Consider the following 24,847-nt stretch of genomic DNA (forward strand, 5'->3'; position numbering starts at 1 on the left):
GTGTGGCGGGCGAGCGGTCCGCCCTGCTCCCCTCAGGCGCCCTGCGGAGCCCAGCAGGTTGCCGGGTGCAGGGACAGGGCGGTGGCGGTTCTGTGATTTTCCCCAGGCCGCCGCCTCATGCATCCGTGCCGAGGGAGGGACTCCCCGGTGCGGCGGTGGTGAGGGAAGGAGGAGGGTCCCGGCCGTGCTCCCACCCGCGCCCCGGCGGTGTTTCTCCGTCGAGGGACAGCGCTGTAAATGCGTGGCCTGTGGCCGCTCTGCGTCGCCCTGGGAGCTGTTGCGGCGGGTGCCGCCGCCGTCGCGGGCGAGGGCGGCCGGCTGAGCCCCGAGCGCAGCGCGGTATGGGGGCCCGGGCTGCGGGCCGAGGCCACCCTCCCCGCCCGCTATTTTTACGTGCAGGCCGTGGACGCCGAAGGGCAGAGGTAAGGGCGACGGCGGCTTTTCACGGAGACTACGGTTGTGGGCAGAAAAAGAACCCGAGAAATCGGTTAAAAATCCACACTCTCGCCCCGTGAGGGTCGTTCCCTGCCTAATTCGCCTCTCCCGGTCAGGAGGGTGAAGGGATTTTAGGCGGGGAACAGCGGAGCTTTCTACTCGCCCTTCCCCAGGCACCATCTCCCCGTGGGTGTGCGGCTTTCCCCACTTTGGGCCGCCACTTAAATATTTGGAGGCTCTGGGGCCAAATCGTAATTGGATTTCTTATAAGGGAATGAAGCGTCCTGCTCCCCGCCTTGAGTGGCAGCAGTGCCAGCAGAGCTGCGTACCCCATCCTTGGCAGGGCTGACCTGGTGCGCCCATGTCCCAGCTGAACCACTTTCACCTTTTAGGCAGCAATTGACGTGAGATTTTCTTCCAGAAAGGGAAACTGCTGGTGCTGAAGGCTCCCTATGTGACTTATATCACTTAGAAAAAGCTAATTAATCTTTTTAAGCGTGTCAAATACCTGCACAAGTGGATGAGATGAGAAAAGAAAAGATGATGAAAACGTTCAACAGCAAAACACGTGTATTGGTCCAGCCAGCAATTTATTATTTATTCTGCTTTGTCAAAACCTTAACAATAACTAATATATTGAATTGATTATATACCTGCTCAGTTGTCATGCTTAGGAGGAACATCAGCATTCCTCCTAAACGCGTAGGCACAAGATCAGTAGAGTCATTTAGGAATTACTTTGTAGGCCATTAGATAAACTTCATAGGAATGAAATAGGGAAACTTAATTTTCAGAGGAAGCTTAGGGTTTTTAATTTCTATAGGAAAGAAACCCTTGTCTAGCCCGTACAGGCTAGGTAAGAGCTCAGAGCGCTCCATCCAGGTTGTCCAGATTAGTAAATACTTCCTGCATATAGTTGAACTGGCAGCTCTCTAGTATGTCCAGACAAGTTTCAGGAAAGGTGACCAGGCTGCTGGGCTGTAATCTGTTACTCCAGCCTCTCCCACCAGCTTTCTCTTTATCCTAAGCTGTCCCTACGTATTTGGCACCATGTTTAAAGAGGTGAAAGAAAATTGGCAGTTGCAGCATTTTAACTGTGCCAATTTATTAATAACCTCTATGATATGTGATAACTTCATTATATTTCAAGTATTTTCTAGTTTTGTGGAGATTTTTCTGTGATTGCTATATGGTGAATTTCACCAAAATGTCCTAAGTACACACTGAATTACATGATCCCACTGTAATGTTTTTCCCTATCAAGACACTAGCATTTATAATATACTTTTTTTCCCCCTGTATGAGCTACCCTAATGATTGAAGTTTAACTTCGTTCTTCACTTCCTTAAATAGTACCAGGAAAATAAAGCAAGCTATAAGTAGTTTGCTTCTGTGTGTAAAATAACAGACTTGCAAAGCTGCTAAAGTGAAGCTTAGAATCATAGAATCACAGAACAGTTTGGCTTGGAAGGGACCTTCAAAGGTCATCTAGTCCAACCCCCCTGCAAGAAGCAGGGACATCTCCAGCCTGATCAGGTTGCTCAGAGCCTCACCCAGCCTGGCCTTGAATGTTTCCAGAGACGGGTCATCTACCACCTCTCTGGGCAACCTGTTCCAGTGCTTCATCACCCTCATTGTAAAAAAATAATTCCTTATACCTAGTCTGAATCTACTTCCTTCTATTTTAAAACCCCTTGTCCTGTCACAACAGGCCCTGCTAAAATGTTTCTCCCTGTCTTTCATGTAAACTCCCTTTAGGTACTGGAAAACTGCTATAAGGTCTCCGTACTCTTCTCCAGGCTGAACAGCCCCAGCTCACAGCCTGTCCTCATAGGAGAGGTGCTCCAGCCCTCTGATCATCTTTGTGGCCCTCCTCTGGACTCGCTCCAACAGGTCCATGTCCTTCTTATGCTGGAGGCTCCAGAACTGGACACAGTACTCCAGGTGGGGTCTCACAAGAGTGGAACAGAGGAAGAGAATCATCTCCCTTGACGTGCTGGCCATGCTTCTTTTGATGCAGCCCAGGATGCGGTTGGCTCTCTGGGCTGCGAGTGCACATTGTCAGCTCATGTTGAGCTTCTCATCCGGCATTACTCCCAAGTCCTTCTCCTCAGGGCTGCTCTCAATCCATTCTCCGCCCAGCCTGTCTTTGTGCCTGGGATTCCCACAACACATGTGCAGGACCTTGCACTTGGCCTTGTTGAATTTCATGAGGTTTGCACGGGCCCACCTCTCCATCCTGTCAAGGTCCCTCTGGATGACATCCCTTCCCTCCAGCATGTCAACTGCACCACACAGCTTGATGTTGTCGGTGAACTTGCTGAGGGTGCACTCTATCCCACTGTCGTGTTGCCGACAAAGATGTTAAACAGGGTCGGTCCCAATACTGACCCCTGAGGATTGCCATTCGTCACCAGTCTCCACTTGGACGTTGAGCCATTGACCACAACTCTTTGAGTGCAGCCGTCCAGCCAATTCCTTATCCACCGAGTGGTCCGTCCATCAAACCCATGTCTCTCCAGTTTAGAGACAAGGATGTTGTGCGGGACAGTGTGAAATGCTTTGCACAAGTCCAGGTAGATGATGTCAGTTGATGTCAGTTGGTCGTTCCTTATCCACCAGTGCTGTAACCCCATCATAGAAGGCCACCAAATTGGTTAGGCACGATTTGCCCTTAGTGAAGCCATGTTGGCTGTCACCAGTCACCTTCTTATATTCCATGTGTCTTAGCATGCTTTCCAGAACAATCTGTTCAATGTAGTTCCCCGGGTCTTCCTTATTTCCCTTTTTAAAAACGGGGGTTATGTTTCCCCTTTTCCAGTCATCGGGGACCTCACCAGACTGCCACAACTTCTCAAATATGATGGACAGTGGCTTGGCAACTTCATCTGCCCATTCCCTCAGGACCCACGGATGCATCTCATCAGGTCCCATGGACTTGTGCACCTTCATGTTCCTTAGATGGTCTCAAACCTGCTGTTCTACAGTGGGTGGTTCTTCACTCTTCCAGTCCCTTCTTTTGCTTTCTGTGACTTGGGCGATGTGGGTAGAGCCCTCACTGGTGAACTGAGGCAAAAAGATTATTGAATACCTCACCTTTCTACATGTCCTAGGTAACCAGCTCTCCTGTTTCCTTCTACAGAGGGCCCACTTTCTCCCTGGTCTTCCTTTAAAAGCTAAAGAAGCTTTTCTTATTGTCCTTGATGTCCCTGCCCAGATTTAAGTTTGTTCTGGTATTTTTTTAATAGAATCATAGAATGATTTGGGTTGGAATAGACTTTTAAAGATCATCTAGTCTAGGGGGGACATCTTTCACTAGATCAGGTTCCTCAAAGCCCCATCCAGCCTGACCTTGACCACTTCCAGTGATGGATCGAGCAACGGATATCATCTACCTGGACTTGTGCAAAGCTTTTGACACTGTCCCGCACAACATCCTTCTCTCTAAACTAGAGAGGCATGGGTTTTATGGACGGGCCACTCGGTGGGTAAGGAGTTGGCTGGATGGCCACGCTCAGAGAGTGGTGGTCAACGGCTCGATGTCCAAGTGGAGACCGGTCACCAGTGGTGTCCCTCAGGGGTCTGTGTTGGGCCCGGCCCTGTTCAACATCTTTGTCGGAGACATGGGCAGTGGAATAGAGTGCACCCTCCGCAAGTTCGCCGATGACAACAAGTTGTGTGGTGCCGTCGACATGCTGGAAGGGAGGGATGCCATCCAGAGGGACCTTGACAGGCTGGAGAGGTGGGCCCATGCCAACCTCATGAAGTTCAACCAGGCCAAGTGCAAGGTCCTGCACCTGGGTCATGGCAATCCCAGGCACAAAGACAGGCTGGGCGGGGCATGGATCGAGAGCAGCTCTGAGGAGAAGGACTTGGGAGTGCTGGTGGACGAGAAGCTCAACATGAGCCGGCAATGCGCCCTTGTGGCCCAGAAGGCCAACCGCATCCTGGGCTGCATCAAGAGGAGCGTGGCCAGCACGTCGAGGGAGGTGATTCTACCCCTCTACTCGGCCCTGGTGAGACCCCACCTAGTGTATTGTATCCAGTTCTGGAGCCCCCAACATCAGAAGGACATGGACTAGTTGGAGCGAGTCCAGAGGAGGGCCACAAAGATGATCAGAGGGCTGGAGCACCTTTCCTATAAGGCCAGGCTGAGAGAGTTGGGGCTGTTCAGCCTGGAGAAGAGGAGGCTCCGGGGAGACCTGATAGCGGTCTTCCAGTACCTCAAGGGGGCCTACAAGACAGATGGGGAGAGGCTGTTCAGTAGGGCCTGTTGTGATAGGACAAGGGGTAATGGTTTTAAAATAGAGGGGGGTAGATTTAGATTGGATATTAGGAAAAAATTTTTTACAGTGCGAGTTGTAGAACACTGGAACAGGTTGCCCAGAGAGGTGGTGGAAGCCCCATCCCTGGAAACGTTCAAGGCCAGGCTGGATGAGGCTCTGAGCAACCTGATCTAGTTGGGGATGTCCCTGCTTCTTGCAGGGGGGTTGGACTAGATGACCTTTGAAGGTCCCTTCCAACCCTAACCATTCTATGATTCTATGCAGCATCCACAGCTTCTCTGGGCAACCTGTTCCTGTGTCTCACCACCCTCATAGTAAATAATTTCTTCATTATATCAAATCTAAACCTACTGTCTTTGAGTTTAAAACCATTGCCTCTTGTCACTAAGATAATAACTTGAAAAGGAATGGATCAGACTAAGCAAGCTGGGTGTTTCCTTTTTTGTTAAGCTCCTACTTATTCCATTGGTAGGTTCACTTCGTCACCGGGTGAAAATGCATTCCAGGTGAAGATCACTGCTCCTGATGAACAGTTCACTCGGGTTGGTGTGCAAGTATTAGACAGGAAAGATGGTTCCTTCCTTGTGAGATACAGGATGTATGCAAGCTACAAAAACCTGAAGATAGAAGTCAAAACTGGAGATAAACACGTTGCAAAGTCTCCATACATTTTAAAAGGTAAGAAGCAGCGCTACACTCAGATTTTCTATTGTGGCTTTTTCTCACAAACTGTGTTGCAGAATATTCTCTAGGATTAGCATAGGATTCTGTGGGACCTCAGTACTTCTCTGGACTATCAAATCCCATTGGTATTATGGATTCATTATTTGTCCTGCGTGTACTATTCAAAATACTAAAAAGAAACAAACGCTGTGAAGCTGTTCCCTAGCAAATGCGTGTAGGGGGCTCAGACAGAAGCTGGTGTAGCTAGGCGTGACTCCATTGGAGTCAAAAAAAGTTCAAACGTCCATTTAGAGTTGCTGAAGGTTTGGCTGTAAGCAGTGAATGCTCAGTTCCTGGTCTCTTTTCTGATCTCAACAGCTCAATAGTGTGACTTAGTAAAAATAAAATAATTGTGTTCCTGGTAGGACCTGTTTACCATGAAAACTGTGACTGCCCTCAGGAAGACAGCAGTGCATGGCTGGAAGAGATGAACTGCCCTCAAGTCATTCCACAGATTCAAAGAGACCTAGCAAATTTTCCCAGTGTTGATCCAGATAAGATTGCAAAAGAAATTCCACAGAGGTTTGGACAAAGACAGAGCTTGTGCCATTACACCATCAAAGATAACGAGGTATGCAATGAGTTGATCTGAAGTCCATACGGGGATTTGGTGGCAAGTCCTACAACTGGGCTGCTTGGCTCTTCACAGTTGAAAGGCTTCCTGTTGTCTCTTCTTTAGGAAACTTCCTTTGCTTACTTCTCTGTCCTTGGAATACTTCGCAGTTTGTATATGAGCTCAATAGTATCTGTCCTACTTTGTGAAGTACTTTTTGTCCACATTACAACTGAAGCAACTGAAGCACAGAGAAGGCACGTTACTCTCCAAGCAATCAATATGAGCACTGGGCACAGACCCAAGTCTCCTAAATGCTAATTCAGTTTCCTTCTTCTCCGAGTAATACTGCTGTGGAGTGTCACGATCATCTAATTTGACATGCATCAATAAATTACGTTGCGCATAATTCTGTAGTAAAGAAATATCACTTAGCTCCGCTGAGGATCAGAGCTACAATTCTTTTTAACAAAACTATAGTGACTTCAGTAGAGTTTCATATGGAAATGAAAACAATGGAACACAACAAAAACACACAAACAATTTCTGTTTCCATGAGACAGACCTAAAACATCTGCAAAAGCAAGCAAAGCTTGTGCTTTTGTTTTTGGTCACTTTTCTGTGGTAAGTTAGAGAGATGAGATTTCTAAAGCTTCCCAGCTGTTGCATAAATCTATACAGCCATACAATCTGTCTGACTAGTTACTTACTGCGTGATTCAGAGAGCTCTAAATTGTGCCAGCCGTTCTCTGAAATTAAAACACCAGACCAGTAAAACTTGTTTATTTTCAGGTTTATATAAAGACGTATGGGGAACATGTTGGCTTCAGAATTTTCATGGATGCCATACTGCTTTCTTTGACAAGAAAAGTGAGTACGTCTGTACAGTCATTTATTTTGTATGTCCTAATTTATAGAAGCCTGGTCTTAACAAATACACATCAGCATATTTGTTGCTATTTCTGTTGAAAAGCCCTTCTTGTTCTTTGATTAATAATGGAAAGGTCAGATGGATTTTCCTTGTTTGAAGTTGCCACGTTCTAGAACGCTATCTGACCAGCATATGGAGTATCACAAATGTCAGTTGAATAGCAGGCTTTTTTTAGGAGAGTTTAATAGATGTGGACAGAATGTGGGGGTGGTTTATTACATGGACTAAATAAATAATCCTGTAGCATCTAATAGAAAATTCTCTCTCTGCTAGTACATTTTACAGGATGACTGAAAAAAATAGGGAATGTATATTGTTCTCCGTTAAATTCCGTATGTTGAAAACAAAATGAGAAGGGTTGAGAAAGAGCACCAAAAGCCCAACATATGGCATGTGGGGAAAATCCCTTGATGTACAAGCAAAGAGCACCACACAGACTCTTTCGTAGGGAAACTTTGGAAAAAAACTGACATTATGCACATAGTGACAGAATACAGCAGGGCTGCAATTTCAGCACACACAAATATGTGATTACTACATAAAGAGAGTAGTAAGAGAAATACAAAGATACCCAAATTAATATCTATTTTTGATTGTAAAAGGACAAAGCACTTTGTCCTTTAAAAAGGAGAGAAAGAAGAGAGAGGAGCTACTGAAGTATGGAGTTGTTCACCTAAAAAAAAATCCTTAAAAATCTAATAAAAATTAAGTACATTATTTATAAGCAGCTGAAAGATAAAGTAATTGTATGAAATAACATGGATTTATCATAAAAATAAGTCATAACTATGTAATTTCTTTCTATAACAAGATAATAGGCTTCCTGTGTGATGTCAAGTATTTTAATTTTAGTTATGCTTTTGAGGCTAAGTCTCACAAGTTGGTCATAAACAAGATAGGAAAACTTTGCCTAGAAAAAACTACTGTAATCTGCTTGGAAAGCCTTACTTAAATAATAGTTGCCAATGTTTCCAGAGAGGCAAAAGGTGTCACAAATGTATATTCTTCAGTGAGTTGTCCTAAATTCAGTCCCCATTTAATACCGCAGTTATATTTGACTGAATGATGGGCTAGAGAATATGCTTAATGAATTTTCAGGTAACAAAAATTGAAAGAACCTGCAAGCACCTCATGATACAGCATCATAATTAAAAATTTTCTTAACAAATTAGGTAAATTTGGAAAAATGAATAGAAAAGTGACAAGGACAGAATACTACACAAGACTGGATAAGTCATATAGTTATGACATCTGTTTAAAATAGGGAGCAAGTGGTTATTTTCTGCAGAAGAGTGTGAAGGTTACAGTATCACAAATTTAACATGAGTCAACAGTGGCACACTGTTGCGAAAAGCTAAACACACACATTAACAGAACAAACACATGAGACAAATGTAAAGTAACCTTTCCACTATAGTCAGGATTAGTAATGGATCAGTTATGCTACTGTGTCTGCCTTCGGGTGTCATGCCTCAAGAAAGATTGTTCAGTTACTGACATTGCACAGGAAAGTGATAAGAATGACTAGATGTACAAATGAAGTTTCATTTAAGCAAGGATTGTTTTGTCTAACAGTGTCTAAGGGAAGACATGAATGTAGCCTTTAATTGTCTAAAAGGTTGCTTTATGGAAGATGGAAGTAAGCTGTTCTCCGTGTCAGTAGTGTTGGGCAAGAAATAATGTAATTAAATTGCATCAAAAGTATTTAGGCTAAATGTTGGACAAGATTTGCTAACTCCAAAGATAGAAATTGTTTACAGATCTAGAAAACAGAATGTGTCTCATCTCCATTAAATACTGCAGGACTTCCTATTAAGACAGTGCCACTGAAAGACAATATATCTGTTGGGTTGGAGAAGAAGATTTAACCCATTTAATGATTCTGCTATTGAGGGTGTAGGTAAAATATAACTTGTAGCTTTTCTGTGTCCATTATAACCATTAGATGGCACTGTACTAATAAAGTTTAGTGTGAAGATTAGCATGTGTAGTCAAACTCCCTTTGAAATGAAGATACACAATAAAACCTTTTCTATCCGTCTGTATACTGAAGACAAAAAGTACTGCTTTGGGTCTCTGTCTTTAGAATTTTTGGATGTCTCTGCCAAAGGTTTTCCTGTGTCATCAAGTTAGAGAAGAATATTTTCAACCACTTAGGAGGGTGTTTGATATTTGGCAAATTATTAATTTCTATCTCTGTCCACAAAGATAAATTAGAAACTTCATGAAACCTGTCTGGGCCACAGAATAATCCTGAAATGTTAGCCTGTGACCAGCCATTCTGATCTGAAGAGTAAAGAAGTTTGGGGGGAGAAATGCTGCAATGCATATATGAAATAAGTCAGCAAAATGTTTCAACTCTGGTTTTACGTGTTTATGGATATTTTAATTTGAGAATTATTAGCATTCAGAATTGTTCTTTCTTCAGAGGAGGTATTTTCTCATGTAGATATTAAGATAGTTGATTATAATACTTGAACAAAATGTTCCACATACACACATAAAATCATGCTCTCTACATTATCTGTTATTAGTCACGACAGAGATCTTGGAGTTATTCCAGCAGTTTTCCAAAAATGCCAGTGTAATAATCAGATGTTCATAACAGTAAAATACCCATTTAAGACTTATTAAGGAGGGAGGCAAAAACAAAAGGAAAAAATATTGTATCACAGAATAAAACCTGTGACATGCCTACCTTGTGAAAAAGGTACAGCTCTCATTTCACTTTCTCAAAGAGAGCTACACAGCAAGAAGGCTGTTTTGGCATGCAAAGATCAGCTGATTTGACTAGGATTCTTCTGCTTTGAAAGAGGCAACTAAGCAAAATAGAGTGGAGTTTTATATTTTTTAAAAATTAATGTCACAAAGAGGGTGAACTAAGAACAGAGGCAGCATCAGTTCTGCACTGGCATTATCCATGCATTTAGGGTTCTGTAAAACTCAACAATATGTTGCCTTCAGCCTTCTGCTCTCCAGATGAAAGTGTCCCACCATTTTCAGTTTGTCCTCACGAGGCAGCTGGTCCATCCCTATCATAGTAGCTGCCTTTCTTTGTAGCTTCTCTTACTTCGTTTGCGAATACCAGAACCACACACAATGCTCAAGATGAGGGTCCATCAAAGTTTCGTATAGAAGCAAAATTATGCCCCCTGTCCCATTGTTATAACGTTTCCTGGCCATCAGCAGTATTTTGCTTGCTTTTGTCTGTGATGGTGATTTCAGATATGGTTCCATAGAACCAACTATTTGAAATAAGTAAGGTTGTTATCCTTAGTAATTAACCCCAGCGCTTATTAAATGTGGCCTTTCCATCATGGCTGTTCATTTCTGCTACTTCTCTTGTATTGAATTTAACCATAATGCAGACACAGGGCAAACCTGTTCACTGATGTCACAGAAAACTAATTTAGTACCTAACAGCAATTTTCCATACAATCAACAGGGTGGTTCAACTTACCTTGGAACTATACGATTGCTTACTAGATCCCAGTGCTAGCCTGGTACAAAGATTGTGTGGCCAATCATGTAAAGTATAACAAGAAACCATCCTCTAAACTAGGGTGTTCCTATCCCTTAAAAAAAAAAAAGAGAGAAAGCATTTATGTGACTTTGTGCAAATCTTAAAAAAAAAATCTTGCAGGCTTTACTCTGTGGTCTAAGCACTTCTAACATGTTTCTAACCTATTTATTACAGGTACATTAACTATATTAGAGACTTGGATACTTTTTCCCTTAGTGAGATTGTTCTCAAGATGCAAGATGCCAGCAGAAGAATACTGCTTTGTATTAAAATGCATTTCTGCCTACTTTCCTTTCTCTTTAGGTGAAAATGCCAGATGTAGAATTTTTTGTTAATTTGGGGGACTGGCCTCTGGAGAAAAAGAAGCCCCCACAGAACCTGCACCCCATCTTCTCATGGTGTGGGTCCAGTGAGTCAAAAGACATTGTCATGCCAACGTATGACTTAACGGATTCAGTTTTGGAGACTATGGGGCGGTAAGAAATGGCTTAAAATTTTCACAAAATTCACAGCGGATGGTCTTCCAAAAAGATATTTGTATTAACAGTGTATTAACTGGTTTACTCTTTATTTATTCATTGAGACATTGGCACCTTGTACGTAGGCAATAACTGTGTAATCAACATATTAGCATTAACCAAGTTATGTATTGTGTAACATAAGATATACGTATACATATATATATATCTTATATATAACATAACATATTAAAATACTTCACTGGTTTATTTCAAAAATCAAAATTAATCTAAACTTGGCCAAGTCACTGAAAATAGCACTTAGAGAGAATGTTTCAAGGGTAGGTGTCGTAGTTCAGCCCCGATCCGGACCAGACTACGCAGTCTCTCTCTCGCTCCCCCCACCCTCTGAGAGAATAGGAGGAGATGATATAGGAAAAATGGCTCAAGGTTTGAGATAAGGTCGGGGAGAAATCCTTAAAGTTACCGTTATGGGCAAAACAGACTCGACTTGGAGAAAACTATTCATTTATTTCTAAAATTAGCAGGAGAATGAGACAGGGAACAAGATAACCTCCCCCCACCCCTCCCTCTTCCCGGGCTTAACATTATCTCTACCACCTCCCCTCCCGAGTGGCACGGCGGGGGAAAGGGGAATGAGGGTCGCGGTCAGTTCATCACGCGTTGTTTTATGCCGCTGTGTTATCGTCGGGGGAAGAACTCCTCGCATTCCTCCTCTGCTCCATCGTGGGGTCCCTCCCACGGGCCACAGTCCTTCGTGAAACTGCTCCGGCATGGGTCATCTCTTCCACGGGGTGCAGTCCCTCTAGAACAGCTGCCCCAGCGGGCCCTCCACGGGCCACAGCCTCCTTCAGGCCTCCACCTGCTCTGGCGTGGGGTCCTCCACGGGCTGCAGGTGGATCTCTGCCCCTCCGTGGACCTCCATGGGCTGCAGGGGGACAACCCGCTCCACCATGGTCTTCACCACGAGTTGCAGAGGAATCTTGGCCAGGAGCCGCGTTACTCCTCCCCCTCCTTCTTCACTGACCTTGGCGTCTGCAGCCGTTCCTCACAACAGGCTGGCAGACGCCTCTCAGGATCCTTTTTACATCTTGTTCACTTCTCATCTCCTCTCCACTTCTTGCAGCCAGGCCAGGCCGAGTGGGGCCCAGTCGGCTGCCCAGCGGGAGGCCAGAGGGTGAGGCCTGCAAGGCCCATGAGGCTCGCGCCTCCCCCTCTCTGCCCCCCGCTCAGCTGCTTCACATCTTCTCCCTTTTTTTTCTGTTTTCCCCTTCTTAAATACGTTATCGCAGAGGCGTTATCACGGGACATTCTGCTACCAATTGGCTCGGCCTTGGCCGGCAGCGGGTCCGCCCTAGGCCCGGCTGAGTCCACTAAACAAAGGGGAGCGACTTCTAGCAGTTTCCTACAGAAGCTACCACCTTAGGCCCCCCCTCACTAACAAAACCAGAACAGTAGGCATTGTGTTTGTTTGCTTTGTTTCCCCTCCCATGAATATGTCGACAAATAGCCACCTTTCTTTTTTCCTGATTTTCCTAGAATTTTTTTTTTCTGTACCTTTTAAAGCCCAACGTAGTTGGAACTCTCAGCCTAGGACCCACCATCTCCCACTTTGGTTATTGATGATAACTGGCCTTCATAACTGCTCTGTTGCTGTGTTGAAACACTACAAAGCCAGCTTCTGAGAGACCTTTGCTGTCCACTTTGAATCTCTTTATAATTTCACTGCATTCAGTTCCTTGTCTTTATTATCAAGACTTTTTCTAAATTTGCTCCCCCCCCCCGAGTTTACGTGTATCAATTTAGTAAAGGAAATTACATATGTTGTATTAAACTAGTTACATAAAAACCTTGCTTTGAACTGTCGTGACTGCCTCATCACCATTATCAGCTATTGCATCACCCTGTATCATCTTCATCTGTCTGGCAACCATATCTCCTTTTAGGCACTTTTTTCCATGACAAGTGACAGAGACTCTTTCCACACAGCATGTTGTCATTGAACTGATGCTGTCTTGCCACAGTCCTGCGAACTTGACATTCCTTCTCTGTTTTTATCACTGCAAAAATACTGATACAATATGGGTGCGCTCATGACTTCCCTTCATCCTTGGTATTTGCCTACTGGTACTGTAAACTCTTTTAAGTAATTGCACTTAAAAAAACTTCCACTAGGCTTCACTGTTAAATCACTTCTTCCTCCTCCAGAGTCAGTCTGGATATGATGTCGGTTCAAGCAAATACCGGCCCATCATGGGAAGACAAGAATACCACAGCATTCTGGAGAGGACGTGACAGCCGCAAAGAGAGGCTTGAACTTGTAAAACTGAGCAGAAAATACCCAGAGGTCATAGATGCTGCTTTCACAAACTTTTTTTTTTTTAAGCATGATGAAAGCCTCTATGGCCCCATTGTTAAGCACATTTCATTTTTTGATTTTTTTAAGGTAAGCCACTAACCATTTTTCATAGAACTAGGTTCTTGGTGTTTCCCATTATCAAATAACTCTGTATATGTTATTGATAATGAAGTGATTTTTAGTTTTTCAGCACAACACCGATAACAAGCATGAATAGGCATCCCTGCAGTGGGATTAACTGCTATGTCGCTCTTTCGCTGAGGATAATAAATGCTTGATTTATGTCTAAAGGTTCTGTAGAACCTTGTGTAATCGATGTAACTCCAAGTTCCTTTTTATTTCTTTTTCCTGATTCAGCGATCAGGACTACTAACATAACTAACATAGTGGGAAAATCAGTGGATGAAGTGGCACATCTACCCTCACATCCGAGGATGAGCGTCTAAGAATTTCCGGAGAACTTAATTGATGAAGAGGGGCATCTCTATGTACCCTGCACTGTGATGAATTCCAAACTAAATAATAAAAGCTACTTAAACACTGATGCTTGCCTAGCCAATCCTACATTTCTCAATATCGGCAAGTCAGTAATACCAGTGCCCTCAGAATAATATAACCTCACCAGGCAACTTGGGTCTTCTGTTTGTTAATAACTTACGGTCATTTTCTTTCCAGTATAAATATCAAATTAATATTGATGGCACAGTGGCAGCATACAGATTGCCTTATCTACTAGCAGGAAACAGTGTGGTGCTAAAGCAAGACTCCATCTACTATGAGCATTTTTATAATGAGCTGCAGCCATGGAAACATTATATTCCGTTTAAAAGTGACCTGAGTGATCTACTAGAAAAACTACAGTGGGCAAAAGAGCATGATGAAGAGGTAAACATACATTTAGAAGTACTCAGCAATGTTTCTAGGCAAAATACAGAGCAGAAAGTGCATTTCTTTAAAACAAAAAAAATCTATTAGAAGGACTTAAAAATTATAATCAGCTCTACAAATAAGAAAAACACTTGAAAAATACATAATACTGACCTTAATTTGAAATTAAATTTAACTTTGGAAAAGTTTAAGAGTATTTTCATAAGGATGTTTTACTTTTAAAATTAAGAATGTTTATATAAAAGTAAGTTATCCTAAACTGCCAACACTGTACTTAACTCCAGAATCAATACTGAAATAACTACTCTTTTTGGAGAATTAAAAAAAAAAACTTCTGTTTTCTTTGACAGGCAAAAAATATTTCAAAATCTGGACAGGAATTTGCAAGAAACAATCTAATGGGAGACCACATTTTTTGTTACTATTTCAAACTTTTCCAGGTTAGTATATTTTTAATGGTTACTACCAGAAAAATAGAAATCTCGCAGAAAGAATTCAGGGCAGCAGAGCTGCTGGAAATTGGCTAGTCCCATGCTTGAAGCCACAAGGCAAGCAGCAGCAGCAATTAAGAAATTCAGTTGGTTTGCAAACATTGCATGCAGTTATTTACTACGAAACCCCTTAAGATTACAGCTGGCGGTTTGAGAGAAGCAATCGGATCCCATAAATCTTGATCTAATCTGCAAGAATATGTTGCCCACAATGATCAAAGAATTCCACATCAGACACACACCCTGTGAACCACAGCTGAAAATATCTGTGCATTAGCACCAAGATACTGAAACTCCAGTGAGGCACCCAAAGGGGCTCCTGTCTGCAGTTAAGTATCGGTTTACCCTGTCTGTGACACAGTATGGAGTAACAGATTGCGTAGCCCCAGAGTTTTTACAGAATTACTCAGCTGAGCTGGGGGAGTATTTACAACCAGATGTATGATCTAACAAGTTCATGAATTAACCATACTTTCCCTCTTCAAAACTAGGAATATGCCAGCTTGCAAGTGAGTGAGCCAAAAATCAGAAATGGGATGGAGAAAGTGCAGCAGCCTGATGATGACCTTTTTCCATGTACTTGCCACAGAAAAAAGGTACAGTACATACAGTATTAAATATAAAGCGCTGGATGTCTTCAGTTCTTACTCGACCAAATTGGAACAGGCGTGGTATCCGTTACCAGATTATTAATGCCTAACTTAGAAACATTTCTTCATGTATTTGCAGGACTAGGCAGTTAAAAATTGAGTTTCCAATTAACTGAAAAAGGTTTCTTCTTTCTTCTTTACAGACCAAAGATGAACTCTGACAGAAAGAAAATATTTTTTAAATATTTACCTACATTTAGAATGCCTTAAGGAAATAAGAAAAATTTGGATTCAAATGCCAGTGGATAATGTCAGTGGATATTATGAAGTTTACTGTGTCATGATTTACATATAGAAGAAAACCAAGCACCCCCTATTTCCTTTTTATCATGCAGTGCCTGCAGAGCCTTGTTCAAAAACATTTTTATAACTTTTTTTTTTTAAATAAAAACATGTTTGTATCAGTCATGTGTTACTGTCCTGAGATACCTTGGAGCTGCAGATACTTTTTACTCATGCCTGTTATACTGAGTCTATTCAGAAGCACGTTCTGCAAAAAAGGGCAGATAAGAATTGTAAATCTACCCCCCCACACACCCCATGTAGGTATCCAAAGTTGTCTTTTTCAGACCATAACTTTGTTCCTTCTGAAAGAATCAGTATTCTCAAAGACAATGATGGGAGGTTTATAATCTATCTTTTGAACCTGGAGGAAAAACAGTGCTATTGGACACTGTAGGAATATTAGATAAAACTTTTAAGTTCCATATGATTTTTCACAGATGCTTTCTCTGTGAAACTCAGTCGCTTTGGCAATATGAAAAGAATTAAGTAGCACTGACCAGCAACTACTGAAACTAACTGATCTGTTTTTAAAATACCTGCTTTCCACTGAAACTCAGTAATTCAGCTGTTACTTTGAGCATGTCAACATAATCTGAAAATGATACACAGGTGGATTTAAAATTGTCTAAATTCATCAAATTCTAAAGTTAGCACATATGTTTCCAGTCCAAAGTGAGGATTTATTTTCTTAGCAACACAGCCAGTCAATTTAAAAACCACATGGTTATTTTCTTTGCAAACATTCAGATGTGTTGTGCTTACTGAACACCATTCTTGAGGCATCTTGTGAGAAACAACAGAAGAGTATTGTATCTGATTTTCAACTTTCACCTGCCTATTATTTCTGCTATAGTAAAAGCAAGCCTAAGCAATAGTTCGTTTGATCAGGTGGTAAAAAATATACTGTGCTATTATAATTTAACTATACTAGCCTAGGGTCTTAAATAGATCTTTTATACAATATAGCACCAAAATAAAGCTATCTGATTTAAGCGTCTGGCCAAAACATCACAGAAATCCTCTCAGCTCACCAGGGCTGACTCAAAGTCCATTGAAGCAGCTCTGCACTGTCCCACACAACAGCTCCTCCCGAGAACAACCGCCAGGCTAAAGCTGCCTGCTCACGTTCAGCTGGTCACACTGCAGCAGCAAGCTGCAAGCCGTAAAGATGCAGAATGACCAGTGCAGGTTTTAGAGAACTCATGGCTGCCGAGATGAGACCACCATCTCAGGAGACACCACCAAGATGCTTTTCTCAGGACCAGCCAGCCATTTCATCTCAGCTGTCAGCATTCAGCTGGCACTTGGCTGATGACTGAAAGCAATTAATATATTGCTATAACCTTTGGCTACACCAACACGTTACTCATGGCCCATAAAGGGTTTTTTCCACTCTGCAACATCAGAGCTCAGCTGAAGACCCGAGTTCCTCCTGCTAAGGGGTAATGAGGTCCAGACCCCCTCTGCCTCTTCTGAGCCCTCCTGACAGAAGTAGTCTTGTGCAACATGTCGTACCTGCTTCCTCCTCCAGGCGTTCCTCCACCACTGTGAACATACTTTGTCTTTTATCAGTTTTTATTTAATAGTCTTCCATGCCCATCTCTCCAAAGGCCTCTGTGACCAGTCTTTTACACAGGGGAAGTTGCTGGAGGGTGACTCTTCAGAATGGTGACCCACATTCTTTGCTCCTGATGCACAACCACGCCTGCATTACGTCTTCCTCCCCACAAAAACTGAGAACCTGTCTCCTTAGGATAGTGACTTGGTAAATGATGAGAGGTTCCTCTTCCTGCATGACTGGTTTGGAAGCACATTGGAGTGCCAGGATACAGCACCAAAGCTGTTCCTACAGTGCCAAGCAATTACTACAACCCGCGCTCACCAGCCTCAGAGGTGGGCTCGCAGAATTCTACAGATCAGCACATTTTCATTTCAAACAAGTACAGCATCAGTAATATACTCAGAAATGAAATGCACCTAAAGATTTGCTATCAAAATATTTTTTTTTTCCAGTATATAACTTCAAATATTAGTCAAAAGCATTTACTTAGTGTTCTGCATTACTAAGTGTTGTATAGTTATTTGCATAGAAACACAGAAAAGAATGCTACCATGACATTAAATGTTTGTAAATTTTCTGTCCTTTAAAAAGTTCTTTATTGTGTTGCATATTTTTTTCATTCATACAAAAAAAGTTTTATTTGCATTTACACTTACACCTCCAAAAATATGTTTTAAAATAAATACGCATCTCAAAAATAACAAACTCTAATTTGCTGCATTTAGGAAAAGCTAAATGAACATACTGCTTTAACAGTGCAAATCATTTGTGCTCCAGCTCAATATTCTCTCTAAGCCAAGAAAAAACTTGGGCATTTATTTCTTCCATGACATCCTCTGTTGCTCGTCCTTTGACTGCCATCCCATGGTTTGCTTTGTCAATCCAATGGATTTTTTTAGGGGCTTTCATTCTGCTTGCCACACCTTCAAGCAATTGCTACAGAGAAAATAAGAATGAGAAAGTTAAAGAATTGGCTGCTACGAACTACGTAACTCCTAGATGTCTCTTGCTTTGCCTGTGCAACATGTAATAGGCAGCTCTTAAAAACAAAATGAATCTGCATGTTAATTAAAAACACCTTGATAGAAAAGATGTGATGATCCTCTATTCAGTAATGGAATTTGCTCAAAGGTTCCCCCTCACTCAAACACAGAATAGCAGAAAATCAGAACTTCAAAAACTGCAAAGGTCACAACCCTGTAAAGGCTCTTTCCCCACACCAGCAAAGGAATCTGCTTTTACTGCTAGAAAGTAGTACTAGCAGTAAAATGACAAAACTTGTTGAGTCAGATTTGTCTACAGTGGCAGGGTATCAATATAATTCCCTAGAGACCAACTGGCTTTGACGCTGTTCAACTTTCTCAGCAAACAGATCTAAGAACCAGCTCAGAAAGCCTTAAAGCTTTCCCCATTAGGAGGGCACTCCAAGGATCTGCTGGCTGCTAACCAACATTTCAGGGACAACTCTTCATGAAAGAATTATGACTCCTTAGAAACCGTCCAAGCATGGGAAATGTCAGTTGCACACACTCCCAAATTCAAGCTGAACTGATCAAGAACAACAAGTACCTATTAGCAAGAAAACAAGGCAGAAAACCACTCTATTCTCATCTCTGCACACCTGTTCTTCAGCTCTACGAAAATACCACGTTCTACCACAGAAGTCTGACTTGTGGGTAGAACTGCTTTCCTAGAAGAATTTGTCATGAAAATGTGATAAATGTGAAATCGGTAGCACACCACAGTGTTTAAATTTTGTAACCTGAAATTGTTAAAACAGAATAGCAAATAAACTCACTTCTTTCATAGGCCACTTTTAATTTGTACAATCCTGTTTAAAAAAGACAAAACATTTAAATCAGCAGTATTTCAGTGGCCCTAAGTTGTGGGGCCCAAGTGGACGATCAAGCATGATCCAGAAGTTTTAAGCGGCAAAAGCAAGCACCCCCGGGTTTCCTTATGTCTGATGAAGTTTCCAACCGAGGGGCTTCCTTCAGAAGATATATATAGAGGAGGCTGTTGATCAAAGTCACAGCTGTGTATACGGGTACAGACGTCACTCAGACTCATTCCCGTTCCTCCATGCTGCCCCTTCATAGCAGGATTTACAGGGGTACTCACTTTTTCACACATCTCATCTGCTGATCCTGAGACAAACAGCACCGGACACCTGATAAATAATAAATCTTCATCTCGGAGCTTGGACTGAAGTTTTGGTCGATGCAATGGGTAAGACAAACATACTAGACCTTGAATGAAGTCATCGTCACCCTCCTGGCTAAGCTGACGTATCACAGAGGCAGCAGCTCGTGAGCCCATGGAACGGCCTTTTTCCCATGTTAAAATAAAGGAAAAAAAGCATCTGCTGTCACCTCATCCATATTCTGTTCAAGTAGACAACTCCTAAAAACAGTCCAACTGAGTATTTCAGCATAGCAGTAGTACAAAATGCTAGGGATGCTTTTATTCCTTTGCTCTGTGAAAAATATTAACCCTGATTTCAACATTGTCTGCCAAAATATTTGTCTGGTTATATTATGATTTCACATCCTTATTTTTTCTAAAAAAGACAACAAATTGAGAGGGATCCTTTGTGATACTGCATACTGGAAGGAACAACAGCCCATCCTGGGGGCAGGGGGAAGGGCGGGATAGGTCCCATGCTCCAGACCCTTGAAATTCCAGATAGCAATGCTATTATCTTGAATCTTTTTTCTTCCATGCAACTGTAATCTGCTCAAATTAAAACCAAAATTTTACGCTCCTTGCTCCCAAAGCAAATCCAGCCATTGTTTATATACACCTCGAACTTCAGCCTAGAAGTATAAAGGCAAAAAAACAAAGCGTGCACTTGTAGCATGAGGTCAGTCAGTAACAGCAAGGGGATATCAAAATAACTCCTCAAAGAAGAGGCGTATGAGCTGACAATGCTCTGTAATTGAGTGTTAGAAGTGGCTGATTCCAGTGGGATTAACTTGCATCAGCACAGATTTGGTTTCGCTTAGTCAGAGAACGTTCAGGGTTTCCCGTATCAAGTTATTCCTAATCACACCCACCCACTTCCCTTTGTCACATAACTGAACTGATTTTCTATCTGCCACTAGGTTTCATCTACCAAAACTTTCTTTGGGAAAACAGTTTTCCATTTACCAGTAACCAGAATTCTTCAAGACCCGCAGTTAAAAAGTACACATGGATTATCAGAGAACTCATGCCCGGTCACTTATAAGCGACAAGGAAGTTTTCTCCCAAAGTACTTGGAAAACACGGTCTATTGCTCTTTCCTTCTTCCTTCTGGAGCGAGCTCTTTGGCGTCAGAAGGGTGAACAGGTCTAGACAGCCATGCTCCCAAGAGAATCCGGTGAAAGCTGCAGGCTGGATGTTCTCATTTGCAACCCAAGAAGCAGCCACAAGAGAGCTGAGCTACACGCTCGCCCCACACAGCCACCAGCTACAGGGCTGGTAGCGTTCGGCTCCAGGTTAAGACATCTGAATGCAGATCTGTGAGTGGGCTTGGCACCTGTGTTCCCATGGCAGTCAGTGGACTGTGAATCAATTAACGAAGGTTACAGAGCATTCAGCTGCCAGCAGAGAGCTGAATTGCTCTGCCTAGGTAATACTGACTATGGGAGTTGATTCAGCTGGTTCCCATGTTAGACAGCAAGCTTTTAGTGCCCACCTCAGACTGAAACCTGTCATCTGCATCAGTTCATTCACTTCGTACCACAGTGGGACACAGACTTCAAAAATGGAGTAATTACAGATTGCTATCATTAGAGGCAGTATAAGAGAGAAAATTATAGATAATAAAAACAATACCTGCAAGGAAGACACCCAGAAGTTTATAGTCATCAGAAAGCTTTAAGTATTCCTAAAGAAATAAAATAAAGAGAAACATTATAAGTCAGAATTAAGACAGCTGAGAGGCTGGGGATTTTTTTGTTTGTAGCTACTAAACACAAAATGGGAAGCTCACTCAGCACTGTGGATTAAACAAAGAACAGATACATAGAAGTTGCTCTCTTGTTTTTTCCACACAAATGATTTCACAGCATTTAGCAGCAACTACATAATAAACATACGCAAATTCATGTTAGGTCTCAGCAACTCTAAAATATCAGGTGCCCTATCAAGTTACCCAAACATAAATTATTACTGTGTATCAATAGTAACAGACCACATTCACACTCTGAGCCCATCAAAAGGCAAAATAAGTTAATGTCACTGAGGTCACGTTTTTCCAATGAAAAGTTTACGACATAATCAGTTTTGTCTGACAGAAAAGATAAAATTCAGCAACTAATTTTTCAGTTTTTAGCAGATAACTGATCAGATGCTATCTTAGCAGAGGCCTTTAAATACCCTTTACACAGCACTGTATTAATATAAACTCCCTAACAACATTATGCTGTTTCAAAAAGGGATGGAGAACAGATCCACATTAAAGCTGGCAAAGGTTAACTTCAAATTAATGTACATATCATCACAATGACATCATACAAATTAATTCCTTAAGAACTGGACTCTGTTCCCCTATAAAAGTGTCTGGTGCTTAATGCAAAGCACTCAAGTTACCTTCCCACGCCCCAGTAAAAGGAGCTAGATAAACAGGAGAAAATTCCCACTCCTTTCTACGTGCTCCAGAACAGGAAGATACTCTAAGCTGATACTATTACACCAAAAGGTTGCTCATTTTAACAAAACGTAGGTACATAAGAACATCTTAAATAATGTAGCAGCAGCAGAAAGAGAGAAACACAAGCATATAAGAGTTAAAAATTATTTTGAAATCAAAGACCACTTAGGTTTTAGGGCTCTCAGATGCTACTCCCAATCTCTTTTCTTTCAAGTCCTCCTGTGACTGTTACTCTTTCCCCAAAGTCTTGCTCTCCCAGCTGCCAACCCTCAGACACCCAGCACAATTCCCAGGTCAGCTTCTTTCCTCTCAAAACCTCTCTCAAAATTGTATCCCTTAATCGCCTTCCCCTCACTGAGCCCTCCCAGAACACCTACCTCGTTTCCATCCTAAATACTTCCATTTTTTTCCCCCCACAAAACACTCTTGCTTTCTTCACATCCTTTTCTTATGCTTTTCTTTCTCTTCCTGAACTCAAATTCACACACTTGCTGCAGCTGTTCCAGCTACTGCCCATATGAAAATTGCTCCTGCTGTTTCTGTTCACAGCGCGTCATTTAGCTAACCATCGCTTCTCATTTTCCCACTGCTGCTTGACTAATTTCTGGTCATAATTTAAGAAACCCAGAAGACAACATCCATGCATCTAAACTTTGGCAGAATTTGATCACTTCTTACCACAACTGTTTTGAAGGCCTTAGTCCTATAAGCAATGTTAAGGCCTTTACAAGTAAACCGCAGGCACAGAATTCCGCAGGATGCAAGACAGGCTGCCAAAGACACTAACTGGGGGAAATTCATATCTCCTCCAGCTCCATGGGTAAGAATTACTCCATATGTTGGCTTCTTCTCTGGGACAGAAAAGACAGCATCAAGATATTTGTTTCCAAAAGGTATTTTCACTTTAACCTAGAAATGAAACAAAATACAATGTGATTTTTTTTTAAAAAAAGAAAGCATGTTCCCAGTCTATACATTATGAAGAAAAATCAGACAACTAAGAAAGAAACCAACACTGCAAGTCCACTTTTTCCTGTTTAAGAGTACTAAATGAGTAACTCTACCTCTGGCTCAAAGATTTCCCATGCAATCATGGGCAAGTCACCTTACCACTCCACAGTGTATTATCCCCATTAGAAAATGAAGCATCCCTAGCCTCAAAGGATGCTTCAAGGCATAAACTGAAATGCTTCTTACCTTCTCTATATATCTATATCTAGCTATTCGAGAGCTGACTGAATATTCAAGTCTTCTTATTCATAATAAGAAAAATTAACTCTTCTGTAAGACTTAAAAATAAATAGCAAATATTAACTCTTCTATAATTACAGCTTCCTATAGTGGAAAAAGTATTTTTATCTCCTATCTCTCATAGACATCATTAAACAAAGGATTTAAGGAAGGCTCTAAACATTTATTGCAACGAAATTACTTCGGGTCTGCAGAGCCATATGGAGTATATAGGATTAAGAGAACTCCATGCTGGCAGCAACTATTTAATGCTGTAGCTGTGGGAGCCAAGTACAAGCTTCATTACAGAGGTGAAAAAAGCCAAAAAAGAGTATTATGAAAAATGGATTAAAAGACACTAGTCTTAGATATTGCATGCAACTAAAAGAAAAAAACCACAGGAATTACTTTTTTCATTAGGTGTTCAACAGTAACTGGTGGCAGATGTCACAAGATACATATTCCATATATTTGTATAATTGATATTCTAAGATAAGCAAGGCACTTACTCCCTAACTAGCAGCCTAAACCACAAAATACAAGACATGAAAACACAGTCGAGCAAATATTTCCAAATTACCCAGTGGTAACCACTCCGTGGAGCGGCAGCCTGCATACAGTCAAAGACTGAACTTTCCCCAAGGACAAGCAGAGAAACAGCACAGCTTCAGGCTGGCAGAAGGCCTCCAGTCGTGGCAGACTGAATGAGAGGAGGAGCTGAATGAGACACAAGACCAGCTGATATTCTGCTGAATGAAAGGGGACGGGACAGCACATGTGCTCCTGTACATGCTGCAGCTTCTGAAAGCACAAAGGAAAACACCTCGGGGCCGGGATGAAGCACGATTTCATGCCACCGCTGCCTTCTGAAGGCTCTCCTGGGCAGTGGTCCTACAGAAGCACTGCGCAGGGAAGGAGGAGGTTGTCGGTGGCCTCACAGAGCTGCCACCTCTGCAGCCTCTGCCCAGCGGTGATGGGTGGAGGCTACCAGGCAGAGGACAGCAGCCCCGCCTGTGTACACACAGAGAGGGGCAGGCAGCTGAACAGCCAGAGTCGCTGCTTCCCGATTACCGGGCCGTTGCTCAGTGAAGACACCAGGCCAGACGGGGCTCAGCTGGCCTACAGACACATCTACACCCCTCCTGGCAAGGCAGGGCCCTGCCCCCGCCCCCGTCCCCCTTTCCCAGCTCCAGGGGCTCCTCAGAGGGGAACAGCAGGTGCCACAACCCGCAGGACCTCACACATCCTAAGGCGAAGGAGGCACACGGGCCCTGCAGGCGGTTGCCCCGCCGTCAGCCGCAGCTGCCGGGTCAGACCAAGCCCTGCGGCCCCTCTAGAGCAGCCTAGGGCCGCCCTCAGGCCTGGTGACCCCACGGTCCGCCCGGGCCCGCCAGGCCGCGGCCGAGGAGAGCCACCCTTAACGGCCGGGCCCCTCCGCGGGCGGCACATGAAGAGCTGAGCTCAACCTGCGCCTGTGAGAGCAATGGCGGCCATACCTCTACCTGCCCGCTCATGCCGCTCCCGGGCCCGTGACGTCACGCGACTGACAGGCCTCCGCCCCTTGAGAGAGCCGCCCCGGGTGTCTGGCGGTCGCCGTGCTTGATTGGCCTACAGGAGTGCGAGGCCCCGCCCCGCAGGGCGGGTCTAGGCAGCCGGCCCGCGCTCGGGGCCCCTGGGGGGCGATAATGGCGGAGGGCGGCGGCTGCGGCACAGCGGGGTGCGAGAGGAGGCGGGGTTCGGGGGCAGGGCGTGCCAGTACCGGTACCAGCAGCGGCCCAGGGACTGCACTGGAGGGAATTTTGAATGGGGGATTAGGT

At 43.1% G+C, this 24,847-nt stretch overlaps 2 protein-coding genes across 9 annotated transcripts; one reads left to right on the plus strand and one right to left on the minus strand.

Annotated features, from left to right (window-relative positions):
- The first annotated feature begins 42 nt into the window (after window positions 1–42).
- Window positions 43–15,722, plus strand: POGLUT2 (protein O-glucosyltransferase 2). 2 transcript variants are annotated; one of them, XR_015261467.1, is made up of 10 exons: window positions 43–422; window positions 5,194–5,399; window positions 5,810–6,015; window positions 6,790–6,867; window positions 10,755–10,927; window positions 13,139–13,376; window positions 13,965–14,174; window positions 14,528–14,617; window positions 14,804–15,264; window positions 15,462–15,722. XR_015261467.1 is itself a non-coding variant. In XM_086770854.1 (10 exons), the coding sequence occupies exons 1-10, from the start codon at window positions 238–240 to the stop codon at window positions 15,477–15,479; spliced, it is 1,509 nt and encodes a 502-aa protein (XP_086626980.1). In that variant the 5' UTR covers window positions 43–237; the 3' UTR covers window positions 15,480–15,722. The 2 variants fall into 2 exon arrangements, 1 of the variants encoding a protein (XP_086626980.1); XM_086770854.1 differs by having other exon boundaries at window positions 15,160–15,264.
- Window positions 15,723–17,734: 2,012 nt separating this feature from the next.
- TEX30 (testis expressed 30) lies at window positions 17,735–24,558 on the minus strand. Of its 7 annotated transcripts, XM_086741286.1 has the most exons (8): window positions 24,527–24,553; window positions 23,611–23,747; window positions 22,479–22,709; window positions 20,984–21,035; window positions 19,414–19,491; window positions 19,286–19,334; window positions 18,734–18,854; window positions 17,975–18,100 (listed from the first exon to the last, which is right to left on the minus strand). In XM_086741286.1, exons 2-7 carry the CDS (start codon window positions 23,644–23,646, stop codon window positions 18,737–18,739), a joined length of 564 nt encoding a protein of 187 aa, XP_086597412.1. In that variant the 5' UTR covers window positions 23,647–23,747; window positions 24,527–24,553; the 3' UTR covers window positions 17,975–18,100; window positions 18,734–18,736. The 7 variants fall into 7 exon arrangements, with proteins under 7 accessions (XP_086597377.1, XP_086597384.1, XP_086597394.1 ...); XM_086741268.1 differs by having other exon boundaries at window positions 17,958–18,100; window positions 19,286–19,491; XM_086741251.1 differs by lacking the exon at window positions 18,734–18,854 and having other exon boundaries at window positions 17,735–18,100; window positions 19,286–19,491.
- Between the last annotated feature and the right edge of the window lie 289 nt (window positions 24,559–24,847).

This window comes from Chlamydotis macqueenii, chromosome 1 (genome assembly GCF_036417535.1).
Source record: "Chlamydotis macqueenii isolate bChlMac1 chromosome 1, bChlMac1.mat, whole genome shotgun sequence".
Taxonomy (NCBI): Eukaryota; Metazoa; Chordata; class Aves; order Otidiformes; family Otididae; genus Chlamydotis; species Chlamydotis macqueenii.

Excerpts from the sequence above, each read along its gene's own strand:
- TEX30 (XM_086741233.1), bottom strand. The coding sequence starts at position 23,646 with ATGCAGGCTGCCGCTCCACGGAGTGGTTACCACTGG. Across the intron at positions 21,036-22,478 it reads AGGCCTTCAAAACAGTTGTG|GAATACTTAAAGCTTTCTGA; the intron begins GTAAGAAGTGAT and ends TTATTTCTTTAG. Across the intron at positions 19,492-20,983 it reads TCTGGGTGTCTTCCTTGCAG|GCCGTTCCATGGGCTCACGA; the intron begins GTATTGTTTTTA and ends CATGGGAAAAAG.
- POGLUT2 (XM_086770854.1), top strand. The coding sequence starts at position 238 with ATGCGTGGCCTGTGGCCGCTCTGCGTCGCCCTGGGAGCTGTTGCGGCG. Across the intron at positions 6,016-6,789 it reads ACACCATCAAAGATAACGAG|GTTTATATAAAGACGTATGG; the intron begins GTATGCAATGAG and ends GTTTATTTTCAG. Across the intron at positions 14,175-14,527 it reads CAAAAGAGCATGATGAAGAG|GCAAAAAATATTTCAAAATC; the intron begins GTAAACATACAT and ends TTTCTTTGACAG.